The sequence below is a fragment of the Dendrobates tinctorius genome, unplaced genomic scaffold, assembly GCF_039654945.1.
Source record: "Dendrobates tinctorius isolate UK_male_01 unplaced genomic scaffold, ASM3965494v1 ptg000014l, whole genome shotgun sequence".
In the NCBI taxonomy this organism is placed as follows: domain Eukaryota; kingdom Metazoa; phylum Chordata; class Amphibia; order Anura; family Dendrobatidae; genus Dendrobates; species Dendrobates tinctorius.
The window spans coordinates 9,481,153-9,497,775 of NW_027361682.1; the positions used below are offsets into that span (position 1 = coordinate 9,481,153).

Sequence of the window (16,623 nt, forward strand, 5' to 3'; positions counted from 1 at the left end):
TATTGGAGGATGGGTGGTGGAGACGGGACAGGGACAATCGCCCAGTAGTTTGAGATATTTGTTTGGAAAATGGCCTCTGGGAGAGAGTTTGGAAGGGGGGCAGTTTTTAAAATTAGGCTCTTGGTTTCCTACTGTTCTCCTAATTCATAAGGTATCGGAAAAAGTTAAACAGATTAGGGGTGTCACGGGCCTTACCAAATACTCTCCTGTGTGGGATAATATAAATTTGCAAGAATTCAAGCAAATGGAAGGATTTGTGCCCTGGAGAGAGGCAGGAATCAGAAGGATGGGTCAGCTAATCGGTCAGGGGAGACTTAAGCCATTTGTGGAGCTGCAAACAGAATTCCAGCTTTCACATTCAAATTTATATCATTATAAAAGAATTCAGCATGTGTATCGGTCGCAATGTCGGAGAAAACTTATTGAGATCCAGATTGATATCACGCTGGCCTCCATTTTGGAGAACAGCGTGACAAGGGGGGCAATCTCAGAAGTGTATAGAGATTTATTATTCACCTTTCTAGTCAAACATCCCATCAAGTCTAGAGTGAAATGGGAAGCTGAATTGGGAGAGATAAATGACGATAGATGGGAATCTATTTTAGAATATGTGCCTAAGATCTCTATGAGCGAACCTGGGAGGATGTCTCAGCTATACGTAATTCATAGAGCTTACAGAACTCCCGATAGACTGTTCAAGATGGGTTTGAGGTCCGATTCCGAGTGTCCACGATGTTCGCAGGAACGGGAAGACATGCTGTGGCATTGCCCTAGATTGTCTACCTACTGGACAGTTGTATTGAATCGGATTGAACTGATATATAGGTGTGTAATCCCCAGAGACCCTTTGGTCTGTATAATAGGTTATGTGGAAGAATTAGTAGCGGTATCCATGGTCAAACTGGCGATTGCTAGACTGTTGTTCATAGCAAGGAAGTTGATTGCTCGGTTCTGGATCAGAGAAGAGCCTCCGACTAGACGAGACTTTCTTACGCAGGCGGACCATATAATTTCATTGGAAAAAAGTATTTATACCAAGAGAAATAAACTCTATGTATTTCAAAAGATATGGCAGCCATGGGTAGAATGGAGTTAGATTTGTGGGGAGGATGTATTATGACATAGATGATGTTCTTAATAAACAATTATATATGGATGTGGGAAAAAGTACCGGAATAGAATTGAGGAAGACACTGAGGGGGTCTCGGAGGGGGGGGATAGGGGGGAAAAAAGGGGGGGGGAGTTTTGTTCATAAAAATAAATGATTATATGTGAACAATTGCTTGATGTCATATATGTTATAATTGTTATCATTAATAAAAATGTATCTGATTAAAAAAAAGAGACAAATGGAAATATAAATGTTCTCTGAAAACGGCATCTTGTCCCGCAAAAAAAAACAAGCAACCTTCAGCAGAAAAATAAGTTATAGCTCTCAAAATTCAGCAATGCAAAAATAATTTTCTATAAAATAGTTTGTGTAAAATGCCAAAACATAAAAAATATAAACGTGGTAATGCTGAAATTGTACTGACCAGAAGAATAAAGCTTCCTTAGCAATTTTACTACACTTGGAATGGCATAAAAAAAAAAAACACAATTCCTGAATTGTTGGTTTTTGTTCATTCTGCCTCCCAAAAATCGGAATAGAAAGCGATCAAAAAATGCCATGTGCCCAAAAATGGTACCAATAAAAACGTCAACTCATCCCGCAAGAAACAAGCCGTCAGGTGAATGTCAGACCAATTATGGTAAAATTATAGCCCTCAAAATATAGCAATGGAAAGTGTTTTTTAGTGTGTAAGAGCAGCCAAACATTAAAAAAAACCTATATAAATCTGGTATCACTATGATCGCACCAACCCAAAGAAAAAAGTTATTTTATCACTTATACCGTACAAGGAACGGCATAAAAGAATAAATAAAACCTGTTCTTGACCTGCTGTTGATTTCTTAATCCCAAAGATCGCAGTATGGCTTAAGGCCCCGTCACACATAGCGACTCACCAGCGTTCACGACAACGATATCAACGTGTCAGGATCGCTGGTGAGTCGCTATGTGATCGCTGGTGAGCTGTCACACAGACAGCTTCACCAGGGATCAGCACAGCGACGCCAAGCGCGCGGCGTCGCTGTGTTCGTTAGTTACCAGCCCGCTGATGCAGGGAGCTGGTAACTAACATACACATCGGGTATCCCAAGGGACGTGCGTCCCTTAGATACCCGATGTGTACGTTAGTTATCAGCTCCATGCATCAGCGCGCTGGTAACTAACATACACATCGGGTATCTAAGGGACGCCCGTCTCTTGGATACCCGATGTGTACGTTAGTTACCAGCAGATCGCTGGTCTCCCGCCTGTCACACGCAGCAATGCGTGCTGGCCAGCGGGAGAGCAGCGACAAAAGAAAAGTCCAGAGGATTCCCAGAGCGATCAGCGACACTGGCAGGGGGGCTGATCGCTGTCACACACAGCGATCTCGCTGGTGAGATCGCTGTTTTGTCACAAAACTTGTGACTCGGCAGCGATCTCGCTATGTGTGACGGGGCCTTTAGCGCACATTTATCCTGCGCTGAGCGCGTGCACCGTGCTTTACATGGAAATCTCTGAAATAAATCAGACGAAACCCCCGGCAGAAGATTCCGTGTAATGAGGCAGATGGAGGCACTGTGGATGCCATCTGACCTATGATCCAGCTACTGTATGTCCTTTTTAGATGTTCGTAAATGTGCTTTCAAACACTTTTTGTGCACTTCTGAAAAGAACACCGCTGAACAAAGGTCAGATGGAGTCAAGGGTAACTCTGCTATCCTTGTGAAAATTCAAAAATATGGGGCTAAGAACATTTTTTGGGGAAAAAGATATATACTTTTTTTTCATTTTCACAAATTAACATTGTAAAATTCTATGATGCCACCTGTGGGTTCAAGGTGCTCACCACATGTCTAGATAAATTCCTTGAGGGATTTAGTTTCCAAAATGAAGTCACTTGTGCGGGGTTTCTACTGTTTAAGCACATCTGGTGCTCTCCAAACACAACATGGCATCTGCTAAAAATTCCAGCAAATTTTGCATTCTAAAAGGCAAACTGTGCTCCTTCCCTTCTGAGTCCTGCCATGCGCCCAAATGTGTATGGTGTATTGGCGTACTCTAGAGAAATTCAACAAATTGTATGGTGCATTTTCTCCTGTTACCCTTGTGAAATTAAAATGCTTGGGGCTAAAGTAAAATTGTTAATTTTTTCTTTTCACATTCCATTAATTCCTGTGAAAAACCTGAAGAGCTTATAAACTTCTTGAATGTGGTTTTGAGGACTTAGATGGGTGAAGTTTTTACAATGGTGTCAGGTGTTTTTACTTTACAATAGAAAAGTGTGCTGACAGGTTCTCTTTAAAGGGACTCTGTAGCATAGAATTAATCCTCATGGGGACAATCATTTATATACACCTTCCCACCTGCTTGTTTTCATCTATCTTCAACTTCTCTGGCACTATGAACCATATCTTTCAATCAAAGAAGAGGGGAGGGTGGATATTTAGGAAAAATAAGCAAAGTCCTGCAGGCGCCAGGAAAGGTAAGAGAGGCACAGCGCCAGCCAGAGAGAAGAAAAGCGTAGCAAGTGTACCACATCAACCTGCTCAAACTGTGGCAAGACAGGGAACTGGTGGAAGCTACATGTTGAGGGGCCAAGCCTGAAGCCAGGATCTTAGATGTCACAGTGGCCAGTTAAGCTATCGCTGGCCCAGAAACAACAGTGCCGTGAGTTGCTTTAGCGGAACTGGGACCTGTTTACGGAGTTGCCAGGATGTGCGCAGGTTGTGGAGCATAAAATCCTGACTGAACCGCATGTGAGGGTGAACCATAAGCCGTATCGTATTCACGAAGCTGAGACCCTGGTGAACATAATTCGAGTCGTTTTTTACCGTCCCCAGTCTCGTGATCACCGTCATTCACAAAATAACGGCGATCACAAAAAGTCCGGATTCCCATTCATTTCTCTCTCCTCTGATATGATCTAGCACAGTGGTTCCCAACCTTTTTTGCACCAGGGACCGTTTTCAAGCAAGACCATTCTTCCATGGCCCGGCAGGGCGGGGATGGAGGTGTGGCAGGGGCGGGGCTTTGGTCATAAGGGGGCGGGGCTATGGACACGGTTGTAGTGTAGCAGTGCATACTTATAATTAAATAACATTTATAATGTGACTCAACTCACCATAGGTTTTGAATAAGTGCTCCATCACCCCCTTCTCCCCATCATTGCCTTCACCCCATCACCCCCTTCTCCCCATCATTGCCTTCACCCCATCATTGCCTTCACCCCATCACTCCCTTCTCCCCATCATTGCCTTCACCCCATCACTGCCATCTCTCCATCATTGCCTTCACCCCATCACTCCCTTCTCCCCATCATTGCCTTCACCCCATCACTCCCTTCTCCTCATCATTGCCTTCACCCCATCACTCCCTTCTCCTCATCATTGCCTTCACCCCATCACTTCCTTCTCCCCATCATTGCCTTCACCCCATCACTCCCTTCTCCCCATCATTGCCTTCACCCCATCACTCCCTTCTCTCCATCATTGCCTTCACCCCATCAATGCATCATTGCCTTCACCCCATCACTCCCTTCTCCCCATCATTGCCTTCACCCCATCACTCCCTTCTCCCCATCATTGCCTTCACCCCATCACTCCCTTCTCCCCATCATTGCCTTCACCCCATCAATGCATCATTGCCTTCACCCCATCACTCCCTTCTCCCCATCATTGCCTTCACCCCATCAATGCATCATTGCCTTCACCCCATCACTCCCTTCTCCCCATCATTGCCTTCATCCCATCAATGCATCATTGCCTTCACCCCATCACTCCCTTCTCTCCATCATTGCCTTCACCCCATCAATGCATCATTGCCTTCACCCCATCACTCCCTTCTCCCCATCATTGCCTTCACCCCATCACTCCCTTCTCCCCATCATTGCCTTCACCCCATCACTCCCTTCTCCCCATCATTGCCTTCACCCCATCAATGCATCATTGCCTTCACCCCATCACTCCCTTCTCCCCATCATTGCCTTCACCCCATCAATGCATCATTGCCTTCACCCCATCACTCCCTTCTCCCCATCGTTGCCTTCACCCTATCAATGCATCATTGCCTTCACCCCATCACTCCCCTCTCCCCATCATTGCCTGCACCCCATCACTGCCGTCTCTCCATCACTCCCCTCATGGCCTTCTCCTCATGTCCCCATCTCCTCCAGGGCCAGGCTACACAAACACAGACCAACACACACACACACACACATTATACATACACACACACAGACACACACACATTATACATACACACACACAGACAGACAGACATACACACACACACCACCTCTCTCCTCTCACCTGTCCGCAGCATTGCCCGCGCTTCCTCGCTCTGACACAGCAGCGGCCGCGCTCTCCTCTCTGTGTCAGTCAGAGACAGGAAGCGCGGGCGGCGGGCAGGAAGCTGGACGGGTCCTTGCAGCTCCGCTCCTGCTATTACCTCTTGCAGGCAGCGGAGCTGCTTGGATCGCTCCCTGGCCGCCGCTAAGAACTGCTGCGCGCCGCCCAAGCCCCCGCTACGCCACTGACCGCCCCTGGCTCCCCTTGTGTCCGCGGACCGGCAAGGGCACTGCAGCGGCCCGGTGCTGGGCCGCGGACCGGCGGTTGGGGACCCCTGATCTAGCATATACAAGAGGAAAGAGAAATGTGGTCCACCGAGCATCCTCCCCCGGTATCTCTGGTATCCGTGGACCCCTCCTGCTCTGTCTCCAGGCCCCCTGGTGTCTTCTTCCTGGAAGTAAATGGTGGGTGCATGCACAGTGCACCCACCGAGATCTGCTGGCCGGCACCCAGCAACAATCAAGTTTTCCTACTTGTTCATTTTGATCACTGTGATAAACCCTATCACAGTAATCAACCCCCCCCCCCTTTATCAACCCCTTAGTTAAAAATAATAAAATAAATTTTTTTATTTTTTTCCATTAGGGTTGGGGTTGGAGCTAGGGTTATGGTTGGGCTAGGCTTAGGGTTGAGGTTAGAGCTAGGTTGAGGGCTAGGGTTGGGGTGTGTTGGCGTTAGGTTTGGGGTTAGGGCTGTGTTAGGGTTTGAGTTAAAATTGGGGGGTTCTGCTCTTTAGGTGCATCAGGGGGGTCTCCAAAAGCAACATGGCGCCGCCTTTGATTCCAGCCAATTTTGCGTTAAAAAAGTAAACAGTGCTCCCTCCCTTCTGAGTCCTGCCATGTGCCCAAACAGAGGCTTTCCCCCACATACAGGGTATTGGCATACTCAGGAGAAATTGCACAACAAATTTTTTTGGTCCATTTTCTCCTGTTATCCTTGTGAAAATAAAAAAGTTTGGGTCTAAAGTAAATTTTTTATGAAAAAAGTAGAATGTTCATTTTTTTTCCTTCCACGTTGCTTTAGTTTTCCTGAAGCACCTGAAGGGTTAATAAACTTCTTTTGTGGTTTTGAGCACCTTGAGGGGGGTGTAGTTTTTAGAATGGTGTCAATTTTGGGTATTTTCTGTCATACTGACCCCCCAAACTCACTTCAAATGTGAGGTGATCCCTAAAAAAAAATGGTTTCGTAAATTTTGTTGGAAAAATGATAAATCACTGGTCAACTTTTAACCCTTATAACGTCCTAAAAATTTTTTTTCCCAATATTGTGCTGATGTAAAGTTGACATGTGGGACATGTTATTTATTAACTGCATTTCTCGGCCTGGCTGCCGCACTTCATGTCCCAACTCCCAACCCTTATCCTGGGAGACTTCTGCATTCCCATTAACAGCCCCACTTCTACAACTGCTTCCCAGCTTCTATTACTAACCACTTCTCTAGGCCTCTCACAGCTCTCAACCTCCGAGGTACGCAAAGACGGTAACACCCTTGACCTGGTCTTTGTCCGGCTCTGTTCAATCTCCTGCCCAGATAACTCGCCACTTCCCCTCTCAGACCACAACATTCTCTCCTTCACGTTCACAAATCCTCGCCCACTGTCAGGAAATATGACATTTTTTTTATATTGTTCTAGTCACACATACAGAGCTATCGGCTGCAGCTTCTTGGGTTTTGAATGACACACTGCCCTTCCCCCCATTGGTTTGTAAAGTACACTGAGCTCACAAACATCCCCGTTCGCAGCTGCGTACCCCCTCATTGTGACTGTGTAAATCTAAACCACTCTTTTCATCTTCCTCGGTGGTTTGGTATCAGCAAAACCAGCCATTGTTTACAAGCACATGGTACATGATTCCATTGTGTATCTCAGATAAAATATAATGGTGCAGATTACCTACCGTATATACTCGAGTATGAGCCGAGACTCCTAATTTTGCCACAAAAAACTGGGAAAACTAATTGACTCGAGTATAAGCCGAGGGTGGTGCTACACAAGGGATAATATTGGTCCATAAAAATGCTCCATAGATAAATACCGCCCCATAAAATGCTACACAAGGGTTAATGATGGCCCAAGAAGATGCTCCATAGATAAATACCCCCCATAAAATGCTGCATTTTTTGGAAATAAAAAAACAAAACAATAAAAGTACACACATATTTAGTATCACCACGTCCGTAACGACCCGCCCTATAAAACTGTCCCACTAGTTAACCCCTTTAGCGAACCCCTTAAAAAATAAAAACAATGCTTTATCATCATACCGCTGAACACAAAGTGCAATAACGCGCGATCAAAAAGACGGATATAAATAACCATGGTACCGCTGAAAACGTCATCTTGTTCCGCAGAAAATGAGCCGCCACACAGCGTCACAATATTAAAAAGTTATAGCTCGCGATACAAAAATAATAATTTTTTTATAAAATTGTTTTCAGTGCATAAAAGCGCCAAAACTTAAAAAAAGACATAAATGAGGTATCGCTGTAATCGTACTGACCCGAAGAATAAAACCGCTTTATCAATTTTACCACACGCGGAATGGTGTAAATGCACCCCCCCCCCCCCCAAATAAATTCAAATGTCACGTGGCCGAAAATGGTACCAATAAAAACGGCAACTCGTCCCGCAAAAAATAAAACCTCACATGACTCGGTGGGTCAAAATATGGAACAATTATAGCTCTCAAAATGTGGTGATGCAAAAACTTTTTACAATAAAAAGCATCTTTTAGCTTATGACAGTTGCCAAACATAAAAACCCGCCATAAATAATAAATCAAACCTCCCTTTATCACCCCCTTAGTTAGGGAAAAATAATAAAAGTTAAAAAATAATGTATTTCCATTTTCCCATTAGGGCTAGGGTTAGGACTGAGATTAAGGTTAGAGGTGTGTTGGAGTTAGGGTTGGAGTTAGAATTGGGGGGTTTCCACTGTTTAGGCACATCAGGTGCTCTCCAAACGCAACATGGTGTCTGATCTCAATTCCAGCCAATTCTGCGTTGAAAAACGGTGCTCCTTCCCTTCCAAGCTCTGCCATGCGTCCAGTGGTTTACCCCCACATATGGGGTATCAGCCTACTAAGGACACATTGCACAACAACTTTTGGGGTCCAATTTCTCCTGTTACGCTTGGGAAAATAAAAAATTGGGGCCAAAAATATCATTTTTGTGGAAAAAAAATGTTTTTTTTATTTTTATGGCTCTACTTTATAAACTTCTGTGAAGCACTTGGGGGTTCAAAGTGCTCACCACACATCTAGATAAGTTCCTTGGGTGGTCTAGTTTTCAAAATGGGGTCACTTGTGGGGGGTTTCAACAGTTTAGGCACATCAGAGGCTCTCCAAACGCGACATGACACCCACAGACCATTCCATCAAAGTCTGCATTCCAAAAACGTCACTACTTCCCTTCCAAGCCCCGACGTGTGCCCATACAGTAGTTTTCTCCCACATATGGGGTGGGTTATCGGCGTACTCAGGATAAATTGGAAAACAACTTTTGGGGTCCAATTTATCCTTTTACCCTTGGGAAAATAAAAAAAATTGGGGACTAAAAGATCTTTGTGGAAAAAATTGATTTTTTTTTTTTATTTTCATGTCCGGGCGTTATAAATTTCTGTGAAGCACTTGGGGTTTCAAAGTTCTCACCACACATGTAGGTAAGTTCCTTGGGGGGTCTAGTTTCCAAAATGATGTCATTTGTGAGGGATTTCCACTGTTTTGGCACATCAGGGGCTTTCCAAATGCGACATGGCGTCCAATCTCAATTCCATCCAAAAAAGTCAAATGGCGCTGCTTCACTTCCGAGCTCTGCCATGTGCCCAAATAGTCGTTTACCCCCACATATGGGGTATCAGCGTACTCAGGACAAATTGCACAATAACTTTTGGGGTCCTGTTACCCTTGGGAAAATAAAAATTGGGGTTGAAAAGATCATTTTTGTGGAAAAAAAAAATGATTTTTTAATTGTACGGCTGTACATTATAAACTTCTGTGAATCCCTTGGGGGTTCAAAATTCTCACCACTTATCTAGATAAGTTCCTTGGGGGGGGGGGTCTAGTTTCCAAAATGGGGTCACTTATGGGGGGTTTCCACTGTTTAGGCACATCAGGGGCTCTCCAAACGTGACATGGTGTCCGACCTGAATTCCAGCCAATTTTGCGTTGATAAGTCAAATGGCGCTCCTTCCCTTCTGAGCTCTTCCATGCGCCGAAACAGTGGTCCCCCCCCCCCCCCCCCCACATATCAGGTATCAACGTACTCAGGACAAATTGCACAATAACTTTTGCAGTCCAATTTCTCCTGTTACCCTTGGTGAAATAAAAAAAAATTGGACCTGAAGTATTTTTTTTGTGAAAAAAGTTAAATGTTCATTTTTTTTTTTTTTTTACTTCAAATGTGATGTGGTCCCTAAAAATAAAACGGTGTTGTAAAACTGAGAAATCGCTGGTCAACTTTTAACCCTTATAAATTCCCATATTGTGCTGATGTAAAGTAAACATATGGGAAATGTTATTTATTACGTTTTTTGTGTGCCATATCTCTGATTTTAAGGGCATAAAAATTCAAAGTTGGAAAATTGCGAAATTTTCGCCAAATTTCTGTTTTTTTTTTACAAGCGCAAGTTATATGAATTAAATTTTACCACTACCATGAAGTACAATATGTCACGAGAAAACATTGTCAGAATCACCGGGATCCATGGAAGCGTTCCAGAGTTATTACCTCATAAAGGGACAGTGGTCAGAATTGTAAAAATTGGCCCGGTCATGAACGTGCAAACCACCCTTGGGAGTAAAGGGGTTAATGAGCGGTACCACGCGACCCCCTGAACGCAGGAAGAGCTGGAGCGCCCAGACCATGGAAGAAGCAGGGGGCGGCAGAGATCGCGCCAGGAGAGGGTGAGTATGATCTCTGACACCCGGCACCCCTCCCCCGCCAACCCCCAGTATATGACTCGAGTATAAGCAGAGGGGTGCACTTTCAGCCTTAAAAAATGGGCTGAAAATCTCGGCTTATACTCGAGTATATACGGTATATTTTTGACATCTACTTCATTAGAGCTATTCACCACAGCGTTTTTGGATCTCCTCGCTCACTAGGAACTAAGATACGGGTATCTGCTTCCCCGTAATACCTAGAGATATGATGTTTAGTCTCAAATGGAAGATGATGTTGTAAGCAGACATATAATACTTCCGTAGTCCCTCTACGAGCTTCCCCCCAAGAGTTATGGCCAATAGAAGGTTTTTCATAACTTTACAAAGGGGGCGTTTTACAGCCACCCCGTGAGGTCAGCACGGGGGAATTCCCTAAGTTTATGGGCTGACTATAAAACAGAAACAGCCATTTTGCAGGTTGTTCAGTACCTGGAGGAGGACAGCTATTTACCATCCATGCTGTGGTCTGAATCTTTGCCTTTGGGAACACCTCCCCCACTCCACATGGCGTGCCATTGACTGAAATATGTAAGTTTCTTCTTTTAATCCATGTTATTTTGTAATTGCCTGTTTATATTGTAATTGTCTCATTTGTAACATCTTTTTCTCGTTTTGTAAACACTGCCTATCTTTTCTGGAGTAAAACTATGAAACTTTGCTAGCTTCGTTTTCCTTGCTTTCAACGTACCTGGGACCTCTGGTTCTGCTAGTCTCAGTTTCTGTTTTCAGTTTGTTTCTGCAGCCTTCTCTTTGTTTTCGATTAGGAGGTGACCCGTTTTTGTACCCAGTCCTTAGACCTTTCAGGGACCCCCTTCCCCCCTATCTATAGGTCTTTGCTTGAGATTAACCTAGGATCGTCGGTGGGTCTATTCGCAAGGAATGGGTCACCCACTCCATCGTGGGGTATCAGCCTAGTTGTAGTGCAGAGTCAGTTTTCCACCTTCTTCCCTAGTCCTGTGCTGCAAATCCGTAACAATTCTGGCAGGGACGGAACGGAGGTTTTACATGTGTATTTCCTGCCTGGGACTGGGAATATACATACCACCCTCCCTGCAGAGTGCCAATAGCCAGTACACAGTGACGAAGCCCTTCTGGCGACTACTTATCCTAGGTGTAGTTCCCTGACTGACATGAGTGTAAGGAGGGTGCCAGAGAGCTGCAAGTTCCAAAACGAACTGAAGGTAGGATCGTGAAATTGGATCCCTGACATATTGGTGGCAGCGGTGGGATAATAGAGCATTAGTGATCTAGTTTGAGCAATCATTCCTTCACTAAAAACTTGCACGGTTTTTGCTAGGACCTTGCGCAAAAAGTTTTGGAGAATAAACTCGGTGTTTATTAGTTCTGAGACAATACAGTGTATATAGGGATTTCCCCCTTCCCTTTCCTTCGTTTTTCTGTCCTATCTTTTATTTGGCAACCATGGTTACGCTGGGAGAGGCCTGGTATAGGCAGCAGTCCAAGGATAACTCTTCGTGCCTTTTGCACGTTGAAGCAAATTAACCCCACAGGAAAAACCAAAGACCAAATGGTTGCAGAACTGGTGCGACTTGAAGCAGAGTAAGTCTGTCCCCAGAGCCCAGGAGACGCAGGACCCACCCCTAGCACAAATGGTGCTGCTGCGGCAGTCCATCCGCTGAATTCCGGCCTTACTTGCAACCAGGGTAGAGTGGACCGCCATCTGCAAATGGTCCTACAACAATGCCCCGCAGACTGTCGAGAGACGTTAGCAGCTGATCCAGCAATACCAGCGAGAGGTGGAGAGAGCTGAGTGGTAGGCCCATACTCAGAGAGACAATGAACTGCGGCTGGCCCAACATGGAGCAGTAACATCCACCTCCCGGGGTGGCGAATGCAGCACCGCTCAGTTCCCTAAACTCCAGCAAGAGCACTTTTCTGTGATTGAAAAGGACGGGGACTTGTATATTTATCTGCGAGGATTTGAGAAAACCTGAAGACAGTACCGGCTGCCAGTGAAGCAAAGGGCCCGATATTTAATTCCAGGGCTCAAAGGAAAAGCTTTGCAGGCGTTTGCGTCTCTCCCTCAAGATCAAGATGGAGACTGTGAGGCCATCAAGTAGGCCCTGATAAAGAAGTACTAGCTAACTCTTGAGGTTTACCATAGAAAGTTCCAGAACCTCCAACGTGGCCCACACGACAATTATAACGATGTGGTGCATGGACTGAGGACCCACTTTGATCAGTGTATCCAAGGATTGTCAGTAGACACCTTTGAGATGCTGCGGGACTTGATAAAAGAACAGTTCCTACATCTTTGCCCAGCTGAAGTGTGACAGTGCGTGATGGACCGGGAGCCAAAAGACGCGGATAAAGCAGCGCAGATCGCGACACCTATGAGGCCAACCATAAACTGACCTGATTTGGCGGCCCCTGAAGAGATTACTCCGGGGAAAACCTTGACTGTCACTGGGATCAGGGGCATCCGCTGTCCCTTGCCGATAGCCCGGGTGTTTATAGATTGGGGTGCAGGATGAAGGAAGTGGGGTTGTCCGAAAACTTGCCCACCAACGTTTTGTTGGGGACTGATTTGGGGAGGATGTTCGCGTGTTATGTCCCTGACACCCCCCCCCGAACTGACATTAAGGGTAATGCTAATGATAGTGATGTGAATTATCATGCTCTACCTGACAGTGATTTACCTGATAATGCTTTATCTGATAATGATTTACCCGACAGCGATTTATCTGATAATGATGCTGTCTCTACAGGTGCAGAAGCACTCAGCCACATCACACTGTGGGGTGAAATGACTGAGGAACCCCTAACAGGAGCAAGCGACCGTGCTAACGGAAATGGGGAGAGGCACGAGAACCATGAGGAAGGTGATACCGTGCAACTGACCAGCGCCACAGTGGAAGGTAGCTGCTCCATATATAGCAAGGAGGTAGTACCCATGTATATAAAAGATAGTACCCATAGCAGCTCTGGCTGATGGGTCTGTGGAAATGCCCGGGGAGACAGCCTACGTAGCTGCTGTCACCCACAGAGTGCCCAGAATGTAGGTAACGCCCTGCCTTCTGGACCCTCCTCAGTCAGAGGGATGACTGAACCAGAGACTGACCCCTAGCAGGTCCCAGAGGGTTCCCATGAGGAAGGGACCCTGATATCACCTCTGGCTGCCTCCAGCCCGGAGTTCCAAGCTACTCTGCACTCAGATGCGAGCCTGGAGACCTTGAGATACCTCGTCGAAACGCCCACCTACCGGGAGTCCGTTCCTGGTAAATCCCAAAAGGAGTGGTTGAGGGAAAGACAGTTGGTCGTCCCGTACCAATTTTTAAGGGTGAGTTGTTGCGGATTTCCCAACAGATTCCACTCGCTGGACACTTGGGGATCAGCAAAACTAAGGCCCGGCTGTGTCAACACTTCTATTGGCCCAAGATGGGGACAGATGTGACAAACTACTGCCGCTCCTGTATCGCCTGTCAAAGAGTGGGGAGGTCAGGGCCTGTTCCCAAGGCTCCCATGATCTCTTTACCCATGATAGAGGAGCCTTCGAACACTCTATCATTACTCCATTATTAAAGAAACCCGCTCTCGACCCATCCTGCACAAATAACTACAGACCAGTCTTCAATCTCCCCTTCATCTCTAAACTGTTGAAGCTCCTTGTCTACTCCCGCCTTACCTATTACCTCTCCACTCATTCACTCCTAGACCCTTCACAGTCCGGCTTCCGCCCCTTACATTCGACAGAAACTTCACTCATCAAAGTGACCAATGACCTTCTGACAGCAAAATGTAGCGGTAACCATTCTCTGCTCATTCTTCTCAACCTTTCTGCAGCTTTCGACACTGATGATCACCAGCTCCAGTCACTAGGCATTAAGGACACTGCCCTCTTCTGGTTCTCTTCCTATCTTTCTGACCGCTCCTTCAGTGTTTTGTTTGCTGGCTCCACTTCATCTCCTCTTCTCACTGTTGGGGTACCTCAGGTCTCAAACCTGGGCTTCCTTCTCTTCTCTCTCTACACGGCCCCAATTGGACAGACTATCAGCAGATTTGGGTTTTAGTATTATCTTTATGCTGATGATGCACAACTATATATGTCATCCCCTGACCTTACCCCCACTGTACTACAGAACACCAGTGACTGTCCGCAGTCTCCCAACGTCATGTCCGCTCTCTATCTGAAACTCAACCTCTCCAAAACTGAACTACTTCTGCTCCCGCCGTCTACTAACCTCCCTAAATCTGACATTTCCCTCTCTGTGGGTGACACCATAATAACACCCCAGCAGCAGGCGTGCTGTCTGGGTGTTATGTTTGACACCAATCTCTCCTTTACCTCCCATATACAATCTCTTGCCCGCTCTTACGCCAATAGAACATCTCTAGAATCCGCCCTTTCTCCTTCGTCTCATTGGGGGACACAGAGACTGTGGAAAGGGTGTATGCTACTGCCGTCTGGAGGCCGACACTAAGTATACAAAAAACAAGGTAACTCCTCCTCCGCCACATACACCTTCGCCCCGATAGCGGGCGGAAACCAGTTTTTGCTTAGTGTCTGATGGAGGCACACGCAGTCTGGATCTCTCCAGACTATTTTTTTGTTTTTTCTCGCTATGAAGAGGAGACAGGGGCGACGGAGCCTATTGAAAGGGTCCGATCTCCCCAAACCATCAACGGGCAAGCACGCGCGAGTATCGCCTCCGCGTATCCTTTCCTGCACCGAGGGACATCTCTGGGACTTTTCCCCAGACATCTATTTTTAGTTTTGTGAAGATGAGACAGTGGCAACGCATCCTATTGAAAGGATCTGATTTCCCCAAACCAACAACGGGCGACCACGTGCGAGTGTCCCTCCACGTTTCCTTTCCTGCGACGTGGGACACTATGCCAGACATAGCCCTGTCCACCCCTAGGTATCGAAACCATGGGCTTGCACAGAGGCACAAGACTAGTCTGTGCGGCCCCCACTGCTCCATCAACGCACGACGGCGGTGCTGCATGGCGGCGGACGGTCCCTCTCCTCACCCCTACAGGGCAGACGGAGCTAGGGTGCCTACACCGTCCAAAAAAGGGATTACCTCATGGCCTCGGCTGAGGGCAGGTATGGATGAGTGGGGAGGGCCCCGGGGCAGCGAGAGGCTCCAGGTTAGCGGTACGGCCAGAGGTGGCAGGTTCGGGGGCTAGAGCTACAGGTGATCCAGCAGGCTCCAATCCTCTCCCTCCTCTCCTCCCTCCTATACCTGGACGTGGAGGGCCGCGGACCCCCTGCGGGGTGAGCGCTTCATGAGAGTGCCGGCGGGATCGCCGGGATAGCGGGGCCGCCAGTGCACGGGCGGGCGGGCAGTGACTAAATTTAGCCCGTGGCTTCGGCCCAGGCCGTGGGTGGAAGTCCCGCCCCCCTGGCGTGACATATCCGGCGCCGTCCCCCATGACCGGGGCGGACACTGGATAAAATTGAGGCCCCGGCTTCGGAGCAGGGTAGGCCGTGAGCAGGTGAGCACTCGCAGCCTACCCAGAGGAAGGAGCAGGCAGACGTAGGAGCGCGGGAGAGACACGCAGGAGCCGGGTAAGTGCGACCCCATCCTGGAGCCACACTAAGGGTTACCCTCCTCCACCTCATTGCCGCTTCATAAAGAAAAAAAAAAGGGAGAGAAGACTGGCCTATTTCTGCAGTATGTCTGGGAAAGGAAAAAAGCACACGTTCCTTTATACCGCATGCGTTTCCTGTGGGGTTATGTTCCCACGAGCGCAGACTGTTAAGTTATGTGAAGCCTGTAGTTCTGAACGCGCCCAGGAGCCCTCCCCCGCAACGGAGCCCAGGGGTCTGGATCCCCCGGAATGGGCGTTATCGCTTTCTCGGTCCATGGTTTCACAAAGGCGATTGAGACCCTTCAGGCCCCGGATAGGGGTAGAGACAAAGGCTCGCCTGTTTGGGAGGGTTCATTCACCTCACAAGAGCCTCCGGCCTGCAGGGGCCGCACACTCTCTAAGCAGACGCATAAGGAGAAAACCCATATGGTGTCTCCGGGCCCCTCCGCTGCTTCGGCATCCGTGAGTGCGGCGTCTCGCTCACAGTCACCATTTTCTGGGAGCGAGCAGAGTTCAGGTGATGACGTGGAGGAATCCTTGGACCTGGATACCCCCGGGTGTCGGGAGACGGTAGACAGTCTCATTGAAGCTGTCAATCAGACTCTAGGTATTGAGGAGGATGTGTCCCTAACCGCAGGGCATAAGATATCCTTCAAAAAGGCCAGGCGACCACATAGTGTG

The 16,623-nt window shown here is 47.2% G+C and overlaps 1 protein-coding gene across 3 annotated transcripts in view; it reads left to right on the forward strand.

The window, feature by feature from the left end:
* LOC141070956 (uncharacterized) overlaps positions 1–16,623 on the forward strand; it is an 89,331-nt gene that overhangs the window by 43,300 nt on the left and 29,408 nt on the right. For 2 of the 3 annotated variants that reach the window (XM_073559587.1, XM_073559585.1), the window contains exon 7: positions 13,113–13,262. The exons of the other annotated variant lie outside the window; for it this stretch is intronic. In XM_073559587.1, coding sequence (XP_073415688.1) covers positions 13,113–13,262 — 150 coding nt within the window. The remainder of the gene's footprint in view (positions 1–13,112; positions 13,263–16,623) is intronic. 3 annotated transcript variants of the gene reach the window in all.